General features: G+C 47.4%; 1 protein-coding gene across 1 annotated transcript; it reads left to right on the forward strand.

Annotated features, from left to right (window-relative positions):
• Positions 1-5,808: 5,808 nt before the first annotated feature.
• On the forward strand, positions 5,809-17,369 carry LOC132571368 (oocyte zinc finger protein XlCOF6-like). The gene is made up of 3 exons (XM_060238168.1): positions 5,809-6,006; positions 6,437-6,551; positions 15,058-17,369. The coding sequence occupies exons 1-3, from the start codon at positions 5,809-5,811 to the stop codon at positions 17,367-17,369; spliced, it is 2,625 nt and encodes an 874-aa protein (XP_060094151.1).
• Positions 17,370-17,588: the final 219 nt, after the last annotated feature.

Here is a 17,588-nt window from a genome sequence, read left to right on the forward strand (position 1 = left end):
AGGAACTCCTTTGCATATTAGGCCACACACCCCTGATGTAGCCAGTCCTCCAAGAGCTTACAGGGCTCTTCTTACAGGGCCTACTGTAAACTCTTGGAGGATTAGCTACATCAGGAGGTTGTGGCCTAATAGGCAAAGGAGTTCCTGCTACAAAAATAGCCCCACGCCGACCCTATCCCAGCAGTAGGCTCTGGGCAGCTTGCAACATAAAACCCATCAAACAAAATAATAAAACATTATATTTTATGGCAGACACAGTCTGACAAAGTGAGATTTTCAATTTAGTCTCTCCCCCCTGAGCTTGAGGGATGCCGCGTGCTATGTCCTCTGCTGCTACCACCATCACATGTAGAATAAAATGCACGTCCACCTGAAGTTTAGGTGGGCGTCTGTCAAGAAAACCGGTTCCTTGCTCTTGCTGTGTGTGGCAAGATCTTTGGTTCAGGCTACAGAGAGGCCTACAGATTCATTCCCAGCCAAGTGTATTGTCTATACAGGCAATCACTGTCCGTAGGGTAACCCTAATTCTCCATGGGAAACCATGGTCTCCATTATTTCCTAAGGGACAGTGTGGTCTCCATTACTCTCTGTGGGAAATCATGGATTCTCTGTTGGCAAGCATGTGTAGACTGTGTGGGCAATCACTGTCCTTAGGGGAAGCCTAAATTCCATTACTCCCTATGGGCAAGCGTGCATTCCCTATTGGCAATCCCTGTTCCCAGTTTTAGTACATCCTCAGTGGGGGGGGGCAGTGGGGGGCTGGCCGGGGTGTCTGCTTGCCCGATAGCAAGTGGGCCCCTGATGAAGTGGGCCCCCTTAAATATAAGCAGTAAGTTAAAAATTTTAATGACCTTTTAGAAGCTTGAAAATATAATAGACGCTCCAGTATTCTTACTGCAATGCAACTAAAATTGGCGTTGTATGTAGGGTTGCCAGCCTCCAGGTGGGGCCTGGAGATCTCCCGCTTTTACACCTGATCTTCAGCTGGCAGAGATCAGCTCCCCTGGAGAAAATGCAGTCTGGATTCACATTTCATACCGACAGTATGCTGCCAATAACACACACACATGGTACAATTAAAACTTTTTGCGAAATAAATGTATATGTGTATGTATATATATATATATATATACACACATATACATTTATTTCGCAAAAAGTTTTAATTGTACCATTTTTCCACTTCTGTATTTTGGAAAATTGTATTTATTTCTTATAGAAATTAAAAGAAAGCCTTAAAATTGTGACTGGGCCCCCTTTGTCTCCTGGCAACCAAGATTTTTAGACCCAGTCCGCCACTGGGGGGGGGGGGGGGAGAAAGTGATGGATCTGACGCTTCCTCCTACTCCCGAGTCGTCCCACTGAGCCGCAGAGGGCATCGGTGGCTGCAGCCCGAGCAACCCGGCTGGGTCTGGGAGCAGGAACCCGGAGTCTTCCTCTGTGTCCAGCCCTGCAAGGGAGATCTGCAAGGTGCGCTTCTCTGCTGCTTTGCTCCAGCCCTGCAAGGGTTAAAGGCACAGAGACGTTTTTGCAAGAGAGGCCGAGCAAGGGGGGGGGGGTGGGAGGAAGGCTCTGCGGCTGGGGGGGTGGGGGGGAGAAGTTCCTGAATTGCACGAGAGAGGAAGAGCTTCGGGTCCGCAGAGAAGCAGGGAAAAGGCTCCTTGCAGCAGCCGGACCCAGGGAAGGTCTCCTTGCAAGTAAGTCCTGCAGGATTATGGGAGGGGAGGGGAGAATCAGGGATCAGATCTTGCAGGAAGAGAGGGGAGCGGCTGTTAGCATCACTTGTGCTCTGGGCTTGAGATTGCTGGGGGGGGGGGGCGGGAATAATCAGGGTCTTTAAAGTGCAAGACTGAATTCAGCAGATGGATCTGGCGTCCAATCGCTGGTCATTTGAATTCTGCACAAAACAGCTGCTGCTCTCAGGTTGTCAAGTCTGCAGTGGGAAATCCCCAGGCAATGGGGGGGAGGGGGGGCCATAGAGCCCCCACAGGCATGTTTTTTGGGGGGGCTGACCTGATCTCCGTACTCAGGATCATAGAGCTGGAAGGGACCTCCAGGGTCATCTAGTCCAACCCCCTGCACAATGCAGGAAACTCACAGCTGCCTCCCCCCTCCCCTCCCCCCGCAAACACACACATCCTGACCCCTCCTCCAGGCCCAAAAGATGGCCAAAAAACCCACAAAAACCAGGATCCTTTGCCAATCTGGCCTAGAGAAAAAATTCTGACTGACCCCAAAGTGCCACTCAGCATTTCCCTGGGTGTGTAAGAAGGGGCCACAAGAACTAGGCACTGATGCAGCCCTTCCTGCCCTCATGATCTCCCTAATTCACAGAATCAGGATTGTTGCCAGATCATATCACCTCACAGTCCTCTCTCCAGGCTGAATATTCCCAGCTCCTTTGACCTTCTTAAACTGTGGTGCCCAAAACTGAACGCAAGACTTCAGGTGAGGTCTTACCAGAGCAGAGCAAAGTGATTCCATCACTTCACGTGATCTGAGTGTACACTACACTCCTGTTGATATAGCCCAAAATTGCATTTGCCTTTTTAGCTACTGCACCACACTGCTGACTCATGTTCCGTGAATGGTCCCAAAGACCCCTAGATCCTTTTCACACATACTACTGCCAAGACAAGTCTCCCCCATCCTATAATGAAGCATTTCGTTATTCCTACCTAAATGCAGAACTTTACATTTCTCACGTGATCTGGAGACTATACTTTTGTTGACACAGCCCAAAATCAATTCTAACGATGATCAGTTATAATCCTGGGAGATCTCCAGGCACCACCTCGAGGTTAAGGTAAGGTAAGGTAAATTTATTTTTATATCCCGCCCTCCCCCACCAAAGGCAGGCTCAGGGTGGCTCACAGACATGGAACAACCGTGATTTCAATAAAATACAATCAATACAATAAGACAAGTTAAAATACAAATTAAATTACCATTATAAATTAGAATAAAATTAGATAAACAGCTATTATATATTAATAATTAAGGTGCTACAGTTCACAATTCATAGTCATGTATATAAGATGGCTAGATGGCTAGAGGTCAGTTTAGCCGGGTTCTATCTTGAAAGCGAGCTGAAAGAGGGTGGTTTTGCAAGCCCTGTGCAACTGATTCAGGTCCCGCAGGGCTCGCACCACTTCTGGAAGTTGATTCCACCATCGGGGGGGGCCATTACTGAGAAGGCTTGCTCCCTCGTTGTTTTCAATCTAGCCTCAATTAGACCAGGGATTTTTAAAAGATTTTGAGAGCTAGATCTCAGTGCTCTCTGGGGTTCATACGGGGAGAGGCGGTCCCTAAGATAGGCAGGTCCTCGGCCATATAGGGCTTTAAAGGTAATAACCAGCACCTTATAACGAACACGGTACACAACTGGTTAATCAATATAATCAACGAAAAAGGGATCACAGTTAATAAGACAGGCAATGAAAGAAACAGATACTGTGATGTGCAGGCTTACAATGTAGGCTCATTTTGTCAATGGCCACCTAAAAGAACAGCTTGCTTCTGATAAAAAATATTGTAGAGAGTTATAGGTCAGCAAACTCCAGAGGGCTTGGGGATCTGGTTAAAAGAATAAGTTTGGACTGGTTTAAGCTCCAAATATAAATATATGCACATAAGTGTCATTGAGTGGTAAGTTTTTTACAACAATATAAAATCTTAAGAATGATCTATTTCCATTCAGCTTTGTGGTATGCCTTGTTATTATTTTGGTTTATTCCAGTATGAGAGAACTTGAGGTAGATGATATTGCAGAAGAGCATTTACATCAGTTTTGCTCTGCTATGTAACTTCGGTGGGTTAGGGGAATACGGTGTCTTTAAGTGCAAGGGAGAAAACTGAAGCATGAAACTGGAGTTCTGTTGCTTGTAATTTTAGTCTGGGGTGGGGCAGGGGGAGGTGAAGAACCTTAATTTGATCTGTAAGTGAAAAAGATCATTGCATTGGGGGGGGGGGGGTAGAAGATTGCAGATTTATACACCACCCTTTTCAGAGACACAGAGTGGCTTACAATCTTCTGTATCTTCTTCCCCCACAACAGACACTCTGTGAGGTGGGTGGGACTGAGAGGGCTCTGATGGAAACTGCCCTTTCAAGGACAGCTCTGTGAGAGCTATGGCTGAACCAAGGCCACTCCAGCAGCTGCAAGTGGAGGAGTGGGGAATCCAACCCGGTTCTCCCAGATAAGAGAGCTCTGGCTGACCCAAGGCCATTCCAGCAGCTGCAAGTGGAGGAGTGGGGAATCCAACCCGGTTCTCCCAGATAAGAAAGCTCTGGCTGACCCAAGGCCATTCCAGCAGCTGCAAGTGGAGGAGTGGGGAATCCAACCCGGTTCTCCCAGATAAGAGAGCTCTGGCTGACCCAAGGCCATTCCAGCAGCTGCAAGTGGAGGAGTGGGGAATCAAACCCGGTTCTCCCAGATAAGAAGCTCTGGCTGACCCAAGGCCATTCCAGCAGGTGCAAGCGGAGGAGTGGAAATCCAACCCGGTTCTCCCAGATAAGAGTCCGTACATTTAGCCACTACACCAAACTGGCTCTCTAACTCCTGCCTGAATGAGAATCAACCACAGCCCCATCGTAGGACCCTGACACAATGCCAGTTTTGGACAGGGCTACTACTGGGTATTCAGGGCCCCTCAGCAGAGGAGAGGGAATTAAAAAAAATCAGTTGTTGAGATTCCGAGAACCTAGTTCAGAAATGCCACCAATGCCCATGAGTCACAGCACAAGGCTGTTGCCCCCCCTCCCCCAGAGAGGCAGAGAGCCATGCGCCCAGATATCAGCTGCCCACATCCAGAAGACCGGGAGGGACAAAGGGCACTGGGAACACATCGTTATGAGGATCATGGCCTCAGCAACAGGACCGCAGTAGAAAGAACATGAACAGAGCCCTGCTGGATCGGACCAAGAGTCCATCTAGTCCAGCCTCCTGTCTCTCACAGGGGCCACCCAGTTCCTCTCGACAACAAGCAAGAGGGCATGGAGGCCGAGGCCTTCCACTGATGCTGCCTCCTTCTCTGGGATCCAGAAGTTGACTGCATCTAAATGTGAAGGGTCCCCTCGGTCACCACAGCTAGCAGCCATTGATAGATTTGCCCTACATGAATTTATCTGGTCTCTTTGAGAGCTGTTTATTCCTGTGGTGGCCATGGCTACACCATCTGGTGGCAGATTCCACACTTTAATCGCTCTCTGTGTCCTGAACCTACCGTCCATCAGCTATATTAGATGCCTTCAATTCCTATTTGGTTGAGGAAGAACAATTCCTCTTTGTCCGCTCTCTGTTGTGGCAGGACTTCCCTGTGCAGAAGCCGTGCTAGTTTTCCCTCAGCAGCCTTTGTCCTTCCGTGTGTCTGACAATTAATTCTGTCTTTGATTACAGATTCTGCTAATATGCCCAGGACAGGCGTTCGGATGACCGGCCTGTAATTTCCTGGTTCCCCTCTGAATCCCTTTTTAAAATAGGTTACATTCACAGGTTCATAGATCAAGTATCTAACATCCTTTAGAAACTCCTGGGTGTTTGCCATCAGGACCCGCAGACTTTGGGCCTCCCTACGAGATGTCTACCATAGCTAATGACGTGAATCCTGATTTGCAAACCATGAGAAGGACTTTCCTTCTGATCCAGGAGAGAGTCCTGGGTGTGTCTTGACCAGGGTCGGTGATGTAGCTCCATCTTCTTTAGGTTCCTTTCTGCCTTTTTGATATATTCCCCTCTCCCTCTTCATAGCCTAGTGAATAAAAGCATTTTTTCCACAGCTGGAAGTAACCCAAGAGAAGGGAAAGGAGATGGAAGAGCAGGACCCAGAAGGACCCGGAACGGGCAAGAGAGAAAGCAAAGGCCCCAAACCTACCCTAGCTGGGAGTGGTGTTGGATTCTGGGAAAGCTTTGAGCCAGAGGTCTGTTATCAGGTCACGGCGATCTCAGAGGGATATCTCCAGCGTTTCCGGCAATTCAGCTACCACGAGTCTGATGGGCCCCGAGAGGTTTGCAGCCGGCTCCATGGACTTTGCAGCCAGTGGCTGGAGCCGGAGAGACACACCAAGAAGCAGATCGTGGACCTGGTGATCCTGGAGCAGTTCCTGACTCTCCTGCCCCAGGAAATGCAGGGCTGGGTCAGAGGATGTGGGCCGGAGACCAGTTCCCAGGCGGTGGCCCTGGCCGAAGGTTTCCTCCTGAGCCAGGCAGAGGAGAAGAGGCAGGCAGGACAGGTGAGGGAGCTTCATGCCGTCCTTTCGAGTTGTGACCTTTCACCTTATACGCATCCCTCCACACACTTCACCAGGGTTGATAGAAAACCAGATCCCTGATTCTTGCAGCTCTGTTGATGTATGCAGGAATGGGGAATGGAGCATGTTTTGCTTCCTTGGTCTTTAGCCTTCCTGCTCTTCCCTGTCTCTCTTCCTGCTGTTCCAGATGTGGGGACCATCTGTGAAGATGGAAGCGGAGGTCTCTGAGGAGGAAGGGTCTCCCTTGGAGGAAGAGCAGAAGGTACAGGCCCAGGAGCGTGCCCAAGAGGCCCTCTCACACGGTAAGGGTGCCTTGTGCCCAGATTTGGACCCATAGTGAAGTTGTTGGATAGAAGGTTGTGACTCAGCAGGGGACCAGGAAGGGCCTTCTACAGGCTGCCACCGCTCTGGTCAGGGTCTTTCTGGGGGGCCCAGACACCCCCCCCAACCCCTGAATCTTCCTTCCTTCTTAGCAAAACCCTTTAGCCATAATGAAGGAGACGTGAGGACTCAGGCAGCCTAACAACAACAACAGCAGTTTATTTATAGTGCTCAAACAATCGGTGGGTGGTAAAGACTTTTAGCGCAGCAGTGAATGGGGAAAAGTGGTGATGTTCGCCTTAGCAATGGCTTCCATTAACAGAGAGAAGAAAGACAGCTTGACTGGACAGCTCATGGCGGCGCGACCTCTTTCACTGCGAAATAGGCTTGCCAAGTCCAATTCAAGAAATTTCTGGGGACTTTGGGGGTGGAGTCAGGAGACTTTGGGGGTGGAGCCAGGAGACATTAGGGGTGGAGCCAAGATCAAGGCTGTGACAAGCATAATTGAACTCCAAAGGAAGTTCTGGCTCTCACATTTAAAGGGATGGCACACCTTTTCAATTCCTTCCTTCCATAGGAAATAATGAAGGATAGGGGCACTTTCTTTTGGGGCTCATAGAATTGGACCCCCTGGTCCAATCTTTTTGAAACTTGGGGGGTATTTTGGGGAGAGGCACTAGATGCTATACTGAAGATTTGGTGCCTCTACCCCAAAAAACAGCCCCCCCAGAGCCCCAAATGCCTGCAGATCAATTCTCCATGATTTTCTATGGGAATAAATCTCCATAGGGAATAATAGAGTTCCCAGCAGACATTTCCCTCCCCTCCCCCCGCTTTCTGATGACCCTGAAGCGGGGGGAGGGTCTCCAAACCGGGGGATCCCCTGCCTCCACCTGGGGATTGGCAACCCTACTGCGAAAACCAGGGACTTGCGCACACAGGGAGGCTGGGAGGTTGTTTTGCCCATGCTAGGACCCATTAGGAGAAGGGCTGCAGTAAAGATGAAACCCACAACATACACCTGGGCCTATAAGGAAATGGCTTGGTCAAAGTCTTCTGCTTTAGTGTAGATGTGTGTGAGGTGCAACTCCAGGCATCCTGGTGATCACGATGTCCGTATATACGCAAAATTAGGAGGTTTTGTTCACACTCAGCTGTGGAGTCTTCTGAGCAAAAATTCTCCTCCATGAGATACCAGCATTATAGTTGTGAGTTACTGTGTTTGCTCTGGAGCCATTTTTCCTGAGCTATGACAAAAAATGTGTGAGCAAGAGGCTAAAAAGCTGTGAGCTAGCTCACACTAACTCAGCTTACAGGGAACACTGGGCTAGTTTTTGCTACAAAATTCTGCCGCCCAATCAGAGAGAGAAAGGATCCTGGGAGACCTCTGGGAGATGTATGCCCACTAGCAACTCCTAGGCAGGCTTCCCCCTGTCCTCTAGGCCGCACTAGGCCTCAGATCATGACAAAGGTTCAGGACAGGAGAAAAAGGAAATACTTTTGCATTCCACACAAGGTTCCATTTGCACCTAGTAGCTGAAGGGGACTCATGGACCTCTGCTTCATATGTTTATCCCGTCCCCTCTTGAAGCTGTCGGTGCTTGTAGCCACTTCTTGAAGCAGTGAATTCCTCAGGTTAACTGAAATATTCCCATATAACGTACCTTCCATTAAAGGGAATTAAGGCAGCTTAAAAAAGAAGAGTTGACCTCTCTCCCCTGGGGGCTTTGGGGGCAGGGCAAGGGGTAGATGTGACGTCTCATCCCGCTGAACATTCAGACATGACACCAGAGGGTCAGCAGACACTCGAGAAACCCCTAAATATACCCCTCTAGATTTCAGATGTGCTAAGATCATTTTTGGGGTTTTGAACAGATGTGATTGTGACGGAGCTTTGATCTCATTTCTCCCAACCGCCCCCCCCCCCCAATTCACCCGGAAGCCTAAACCCAAAGGCACATTGGAGGGCCCAGACACCCAGACAATGGCGTTCCTGGGCCTTTGGTCTAATCGAGGCAAGATACTGTCACAGTTTTGAGCTCTGGAGTTCACAGGATAAGCCTCAAGGGTTGAAGAAGGAAGGAGAAGAAGAAGATATTGGATTTATACCCCACCCTTCAGTCTGAGTCTCAGAGCGGCTTACAATCTCCTTTACCTTACCCCCCTACAACAAACACCCTGAGGGTGGTTGGGGCTGAGAGAGCACTGACAGCAGCTGCCCTTTCAAGGATAACTCTGCAAGAGCTATGGCTGACCCAAGACCATTCCAGCAACTGCAAGTGGAAGAGTGGGGAATCAAACCGGTTCTCCCAGATAAGGGTCTCCACACTTAACCACTACATCAAACTGGAAATGTGTTGGCAGTGATCATACCCCACCCCTCCCTGAGGCTTCTCCTTACCTCTCCCTCAAGTTTACTCAAAATTGTTACACATTTTTTAAAGTATACCCAGGGCAAGGTTTCACAGCCTTGGGCACAGGGGTGCATGAAGCAGGATTCGAAAAAGCAAAGAAAATATGGAGTCTCTGCTAACACCCTTTATTCCAACATTCTCTCCCTTACAGGCAGTGAAGAGACGATGCTGAGTCTTTGTGGAGGAGTGGAAATGGCTGCTGCCCCTGCAGTCCAGGTAGGGGAGATGAGCAGAGGACCGCCTGAGTTCCCCCCTCTTCCTCAGGGGGCTTTTGCTCCTGCAGTTGCTGCTCATGTGTCTGAGCAAGAGGGGCTCTGAAAGCCGCTCCGTTTACCCCCCTGGCAAGCTCTCCATCCCGCACCACCCCAGAATGCCCCTGTCCAGAGTACAGTCTTGACTGGGACAGTCTCTGATGAGGGAACCTGCTTTTTCTTTCAGGGTCCTTTTTCCTTCGAGGAGGTGGCTGTGTTTTTCACCGAGGCTGAGTGGGCCCTGCTGGATCCAGACCAAAGAGGTCTGTACAGGGAAGTCATGCTGGAGAACTACGGGAATGTGGCCTCTCTGGGTAAGGATCTTTCAAAGGTGCGAATTGCTGCCATTGTGATGATGTGTGAATCAAGATATGGAACAGCAATAGGTCCTTGTGAGGCTTGGTCCTGTACTCCCCCCCTCTGGAGGACTCCAGGAGCTGAGTTGGCTCTGAGATCAGCCGACACACCGGGCTGGTCCAGGGGCCACTGTGGTCAATGTCGTGGCCAGCAGGAGACGCAGGGTGGGTGTAGTGACCTCAGGTGGAGACAGACAAAGAACGGAAGAACATAAGAGAAGCCATGTTGGATCAGGCCAATGGCCCATCCAGCCCAACACTCTGTGTCACACAGTGGCCAAAAAAAAGGAGGTTCACAAGTGCTAGAAGCCCTTCCACTTTGCCCCCCCCAAGCACCAAGAAAACCGAGCATCACTTTCCCAGACAGTTCCAATAATATGCAGTGGCTAATAGCCGCTGATGGACCTCTGCTCCATATTTTTATCCAAACCCCTCTTGAAGCTGGTTATGCTGCCAGATCCTGTGGCAGTGAATTCCACATGTTAATCACCCTTTGGGTGAAGAAGGACTTCCTTTTATCCATTCTAACCCTACTGCTCAGCAATTTCATTGAATGCCCACGAATTCTTGTATTGTGAGAAAGGGAGAAAAGTACTTCTTTCTCTACTTTCTCCATCCCATGCATAATCTTTTAAACCTCTATCATGTCACCCTGCAGTCGACGTTTCTCCAAGCTAAACAGCCCCAAGCATTTTAACCTTTCTTCAAAGGGAAAGTGTTCCAAACCTTTAATCATTCTAGTTGCCCTTCTCTGGACTTTTTCCAATGCTATAATATCCTTTTTGAGGTGCAGTGACCAGAATCGTACACAGTATTCCAAATGAGACCGCACCATCGATTTATACAGGGGCATTATGATACTGGCTGATTTGTTTTCAGTTCCCTTCCTAATAATTCCCAGCATGGCGTTGGCTTTTTTTATTGCAATCGCACACTGTCTTTACATTTTCAGTGAGTTATCTACAACGACCCCAAGATCTCTCTCTTGGTTCTCTGACAGTTCATACCACATCAACTTGTAGTTGTAGCTGGGATTCTTGGCTCCAATGTGCATTACTTTGCACTTGGCCACATTGAACTGCATCTGCCACGTTGACGCCCACTCACCCAGCCTCAACAGATCCCTTTGGAGTGCCTCACAATCCTCTCTGGTTTTCACCACCCTAAACAATTTAGTGTCATCCGCAAACTTAGCCACTTCACTGTTTACTCTCAACTCCAAATCATTCATGAAGAAGTTAAAGAGCATGGGACCCAGTACTGAGCCCTGCGGCATCCCACTGCTTACCGCCTTCCACTGCGAAGATTGCGCATTTATACTCAATCTCTGTTTCCTATTAATTAGCCAGTTTTTGATCCACAAGAGGACTTGTCCTTTTACTCCATGACTCTCGAGCTTACTAAGGAGCCTTTGATGAGGAACTTTATCAAAAGCTTTCTGGAAGTCAAGGTAAACAACATCTATTGGGTCCCCTTTGTCCACATGTTTGTTCACCCCCTGTCAAGCATCAATATTTCGCAAGAATCAAGCGTTTGTTCTTTAATCCATAGCTTGCTCCAAGGACGGGTTCCTTGAAAGTAATGGCATACATAGTATTGAATGGTATCTTATAGGCAGACTTCAAAAGGAAGGGTTACAGATAACTTCAAAAGAATAACATAAAGATGCAAATTGAGTTGAAGGTTCAAAGGCTGCTCACTAGTATCTCTTTTATGACTAAGGAATGTTAGCTAACAACAACATCTCTATTTCTCACACATTCTCTGCGAGCTGATAATTCATGGCTGTGTGAATCTGGGGGAGAGGCATTCTACACCGTTAATGCAAGGTTACTCTAAACATCCTGGGTCTAGATGGATTTATTATACATCCATTGGAAGGGAGAGAGGGCGAGGAAGAAGAAAGAGGAAAATACAAAGGTGAGGCTCTGCTTTACCTCTGGCTTGTCTACTAAGCATATATAAAATAGTAATCAGAAACAGCATGCTTGGCGGCCATACCTTAGAACAGGGGTGGCCAGTGGTAGCTCTCCAGATGTTTTTTGCCTACAACTCCCATCAGTCCCAGCCAGAATGGCCAATGGCTGGGGCTGATGGGAGTTGTAGGCAAAAAACATCTGGAGAGCTACCGTTGGCCACCCCTGCCTTAGAAGAAGAATTGCAGATAGCCTGGGTACAGATAGATTTATTATGCATCAAAGGGGGGAAATGAGAGGAGAGGGAGAAGAAGAAAGGGGAAAAGAAAAGGGGATGCTCTGCTTTAATCCTGGTCTGTTTACTCAATTCATTAATTAGAAATAGCATGTTTGTTCACCCCTCAAAGAAATGTAGCAGGTTAGTGAGGCAAGATCTTCCCTTACAGAACCCATGCTGAGTCTTCCTCAATAACCCGTGTTCATCAATGTGCCTACTCATACTGTCCTTGATAATGCTTTCTACCAACTTTCCCGGTATTGAAGTCAGACTGACTGGCCTGTAATTTCCCAGATCTCCTCTGGAACCCTTTTTAAAGATGGGGGTGACATTTGCTACCTTCCAGTCCTCAGGAACGGAGGCAGATTTCAATGAAAGATTACATATTTTTGTCAGGAGATCCAGAAGTTCACCTTTAAGTTCTTTCAGAACCCTTGGATGTATGCCATCCGGACCTGGTGACTTATTAGATTTTAATTCGTCTGTCAGTTGTAGGACCTCCTCCCTTGTCACCTCAATCTGACTCAGGTCTTTCAACACCCCTTCCAAAATTAGCGGTTCTGGAGCGGGCAAACACTTCTCATCTTCCACATTGAAGACGGCGGCAAAAAATGCATTCAGCTTCTCAGCCATTTCCCTATCCTCCTTCAGTAATCCTTTTACCCCTTGGTTATCCAAGGGCCCCACTGCCTCCCTGGCTGGTTTCCTGCTTCTAATATATTTGAAGAAATGTTTATTGTTTGTCTTTATGATTTTTGCAATATCCTCCTCATAGTCCCTTTTTGCCTGCCTGATCACAGTCTTGCATTTGTTTTGCTACAGCCTGTATTCCCTTTTATTAATCTCACTAGGATTAGCTTTCCACCGCTTAAAGGAGTCCTTCTTACCTTTTACAGCTTCCGTAACTTTGTTTGTTAACCATGCAGGCCTTTTCTTATACCTCTTTGTGCCTTTCCTAACTTGTGGTATATATTATATCTGAGCTTCTAGGATTGTAGTTTTAAATCGCCTCCAAGCTTCCCCAAGGGTTTTGACTGTATTTCCCTTTCATTTCAGTTTCCTGTTCACATGCCTCCTCGTTCTAGAGAATTTACCCTTTTAAAAGTTAAAAGTGGTTGTGCTGGTCTTTTGGGGCAACTCCCTATTTATACAAATGGTGAAATCAATAACATTATGGTCACTGCTCCCAAGCGATGCAATCACTTTTACATCTCTCACCAGGTCTTCGCCATTACTTAGGACCAAATCCAGGCTTGCGCCACCCCTGGTAGATTCTGTGACCATCTGCTTCATAGCACAGTCTTTGAGAGTGTCTAGAAACTCAATCTCTTTCTCTCGACCAGAACACATATTGACCCAATCAATCTGCGGGTAGTTAAAATCACTTATTACGACACAGTTTTTACGTTTAGCCACTATCTTTAATCCTTCCATCATATTATAATCATCCTCTATATTTTGATTTGGTGGGCGATGACAAACTCCCATCGTTAAATTTCCTTTTGGGCCCTCTATTTCGACCCAAAACATTTCTAGAAGGGAATCGAATTCTCTGACCTCAGTCTTACTGGACTGTATACCCTCTCTGACATACAGAGCCACCCCACCTCCAACCCTTCCCTCCCTATCCTTCCGATATAACTTATATCCCGGAATCAGCATGTCCCACTGATTCTCCTCATTCCACCAAGTTTCTGAAATTCCCACAATGTCTATGTTTTTCCCCAACACTAAACATTCCAACACACCAATTTTACTTTGAACACTTCTAGAATTTGTATACAAACATCTATAATTTCCCAGGCAAGTTAGGCCCGCAACCTTCCTCCTGCCACCTCGAGACTTTGGCAGACAGTCTATAGTGTTTGTCACCATCTCAGTGGACAACTCTGATCTGTTACCCGGTGGAAAAGTAACAGCTAACCCTTCATTTCTTTGAGATGAGTCCTCCCGAACCAGAGACATTTCATCTCCTGTCAGCTTTCCCCCAAGATTGCTCTGCCATCTTTTTAAGTGCCAGAAACCTGGTTCCTTCTGGGGACAGATGGAGACCGTCTCTTTTGTACAGCTCCTGCTTGTTCCAGAAAGCATCCCAGTGCCTAAGAAACTTAAACCCTTCCTCCCTACATCATCATCTCATCCACACATTGAGACTTCTAATTTGTGCCTGTCTCTCCTGCCCTGCACGTGGAACAGGTAGCACTTCTGAGAAGGCTACCTTGGAGGTCCTGGCCTTATGTTTCCTGCCTAGCAGCCTAAATTTTTCCTCCAGAACCTCACAACTGCATTTCCTCACATCATTGGTGCCAACATGCACCACGACCACTGGCTCCTCCCCAGCGCTGTATATCAGCCTATCTACTACACACGTAATATCCGCTACCTTCGCACCAGGCAGGCAAGCCAACATACGGTCAGTACACAGTTTTGCCACCCAGCTATCTACTTGCCTAAGGATCGAATCACCAACTACCAAGACCCCCTCCTCCCTCCAGCCCAGGGATGGTTCCTTGGCGCAAAAGGATACCCGCTCACCAACTGAAGAAGAGGTCCCTTCTGAGGGCGCATTCCCCTTGTCCTCAGCACAGTGTCTTGTTCCCTCTCGACCCTCATGCTCCCTGGCAGCAATGGGGCTCCCACGTTCAGAGTGGGGCTCATCTAACACGTCCCCGAGAGCCTTCTCCGAGTGCCTAACAGACTGTCTTTTCTTCTCCAGGTCCGCCACCTCGGCCTCAAGGGTACGAACTCATTCCCTGAGGACCAGGAGATCCTTGTATCGAGCACACACCCAAGACTTCTGTCCTGTGGGCAGATAATCATACATGTGAAACTCAATGCAAAACACTGGAAAGCCCCCATCCCCCTGCTGGCATTCCACCTTCATGATAGCTTTTTAAAATATACAGTCCCCCTTTAAATCCTGTTGTGTTTATGTGGCTCTCCTTCTGGAGGGTCTACTTACCTTATTAGGAACACAGGGAAAATAGGGCCAAACTGCAGGCCAAAGGACCTTCATGGCAAGGCAAATGGGAAGCACAGAGGAAAATATCTTTGCCACCTTTTCCCTTCAAGTACATTTAGGGAGTTTTTTTTTTTGGGGGGGGGGGGTGCGGCAGAGATGGTCAGAATGTAGGAAAAGCTCTATAGGAGGTTGCCCAGGAAAGGCAGACAGACAGATCAGGAGTCAAAAATGCATCGTCATGAATTAGGAGTTTGTGGTAGGTGCCTTGGCTCCTTGCATGAGTTATGATTCAACTTCCCTCTCTATTCCAGCAGGAGATGTTGAGGAGTCAGTTGGGGAATTTCACGGGTTCTCACTGGAAAAAGCCAAGATTGAACAGGCTGAAGGAAACTTCGAGAACAGAGATAAACCACAGAGGCAGGAAGGAAACCGTACACTGAAAAGGGGGGTTAAGACCATTCCTCACCAAGGAAGCAGGTTCCATGAAATCCCTGTCTCCAGCCGTCACCAACGGACTCTTTCAGGAATGAAACTATTCATCTGTTCAGAGAATGGAATGACATTCTCCGGTCAAAGGAAGCCCTATAAATGCTGTTATTGTGGAAAGTACTTCAGATACAGAACACAGCTTTTGGTACACCAAAGAATACACACAGCACAAAAGCATGTTGAATTCTCAGAGTGTGGAAAGAAGCAGAGTATTAATTCCAGTCTACAAAAGCCACAAAGAACCCACACAGGGAAGAAGACTTTTCAATGCTCAGAGTGTGGAAAGAGATTCAGTGCGAGATCCGGTCTTCAGCAGCATCTAAGAACCCATACAGGAGAGAAACATTTTGAATGTTCAGAGTGTGGGAAGAGACTTAGTATAAGTGATCTTCAACAGCATAAGAGATCTTACACAGAGGAGAAACCGTTTGAATGCTCAGACTGTAGAAAGCGATTTAGTGGCCGTGGCAATCTTCAACTGCATCAAGTAACCCACACAGGGGAGAAACCTTTTGTATGCTCAGAGTGTGGAAAGAGATTTAGTGTGAATTCCAGTCTTCAGTATCATCAGAGAACCCACACAGGGGAGAAACCTTTCGAATGCTTAGAGTGTGGAAAGAAATTCAGTGTGAGTGGCAGTCTTCAAAAGCATCAAAGAACCCACACAGGGGAGAAACTGTTTGAATGCTCAGAGTGTGGAAAGAGATTCAGCCAGAGTGGCTATCTTCAAAAGCATAAGAGAACCCACACAGGAGAGAAACCTTTTGAATGCTCAGAGTGTGGAAAGAGATTTAGTGCAAATTCCAGTCTTCAGTATCATCAGAGAACCCACACGGGGGAGAAACCTTTTGAATGCTCAGAGTGTGGAAAGAAATTCAGTGTGAAGGGCAGTCTTCAAAAGCATCAAAGAACCCACACAGGGGAGAAACCTTTCGAATGCTCAGAGTGTAGAAAGAGATTCAGTCGGTGTGGCAGTCTTCAGCAGCATCAGAGAACCCACACAGGAGAGAAACCGTTTGAATGCTCAGAATGTGGAAAGAGATTCAGTTTGAGTGCCACACTTCAGCAGCATCAGAAAACCCACACTGGGGAGAAAACATTTGAATGCTCAGAGTGTGGAAAGAGATTCAGCCGGAGTGGCTATCTTCAAAAGCATAAGAGAACCCACACAGGGGAGAAACCTTTTGAATGCTCAGAGTGTGGAAAGAGATTCAGTCAGTGTGACATTCTTCAAAAGCATCTAAGAATCCACACAGGGGAGAAACCTTTTGAATGCCCAGAGTGTAGGAAGAGATTCAGTTTGAATTCCAGGCTTCAGTATCATCAAAGAATCCACACAGGGGAGAAACCGTTTGAATGCTCAGAGTGTGGAAAGAGATTCATTGCAAATGCTGGTCTTCAACAGCATAAGAGAACCCACACAGGGGAGAAACCATTTGAATGTTCAGAGTGTGGAAATAGATTCAGTTTGAATTCCAGTCTTCAAAAGCATCTAAGAACCCACACAGGGGAGAAACCGTTTGAATGCTCAGAGTGTGGAAAGAGATTCAGTCAGAGTTCCAACCTTCAGCAGCATCAGAGAACTCACACAAGGGAGAAACCTTTTGAATGCTCAGAATGTGGAAAGAGATTCAGTTCAAATTTCAGCCTTCAGCAGCATCAGAGAACTCACACAGGAGAGAAACCTTTTGAATGCTCAGAGTGTGGAAAGAGATTCAGTTGGAGTTGCACTCTTCAGCAGCATCAGAAAACCCACACTGGGGAGAAACCTTTTGAATGCTCAGAGTGTGGGAAGAGATTCAGTGCAAATGGTGGTCTTCAATTGCATAAGAGAATCCACACAGGGGAGAAACCGTTTGAATGCTCAGAGTGTGGAAAGAGATTCAGTCAGTGTGGCGGTCTACAGCTGCATCAGAGTACCCATACAGGGGAGAAACCTTTTGAATGCTCAGAGTGTGGAAAGAGATTCATTCAGAGTTCCAGTCTTCAGCTGCATCAGAGAACCCACACAGGGGAGAAACCTTTTGAATGCTTAGAGTGTGGAAAGAGATTCAGTAACAGTGGCAATCTTCAAAGGCATCAAAGAACCCACACAGGGAAGACGACTTTTGAATTCTCAGCAAGTGTGGAATGAGATTCAGTGTGAGTTTTAGTCATCAAAACCATCAGAGAACTCACACTAAGGGAGAAACTTTTTAAAGCTTAGAGTGTGGAAAGAAATTCTATGTGAGTTCCAGCCTTCAACTGCACTGAAGAATGCAGACGAGAGAAACTATTTGAATGCTCAGAGATTCAGTTGTAGTGACCTTCTTTAACAGCATCTGAGCACACATACAGGGGATATAAATTTTGA

Source organism: Heteronotia binoei, chromosome 5 (genome assembly GCF_032191835.1).
Source record: "Heteronotia binoei isolate CCM8104 ecotype False Entrance Well chromosome 5, APGP_CSIRO_Hbin_v1, whole genome shotgun sequence".
In the NCBI taxonomy this organism is placed as follows: Eukaryota; Metazoa; Chordata; class Lepidosauria; order Squamata; family Gekkonidae; genus Heteronotia; species Heteronotia binoei.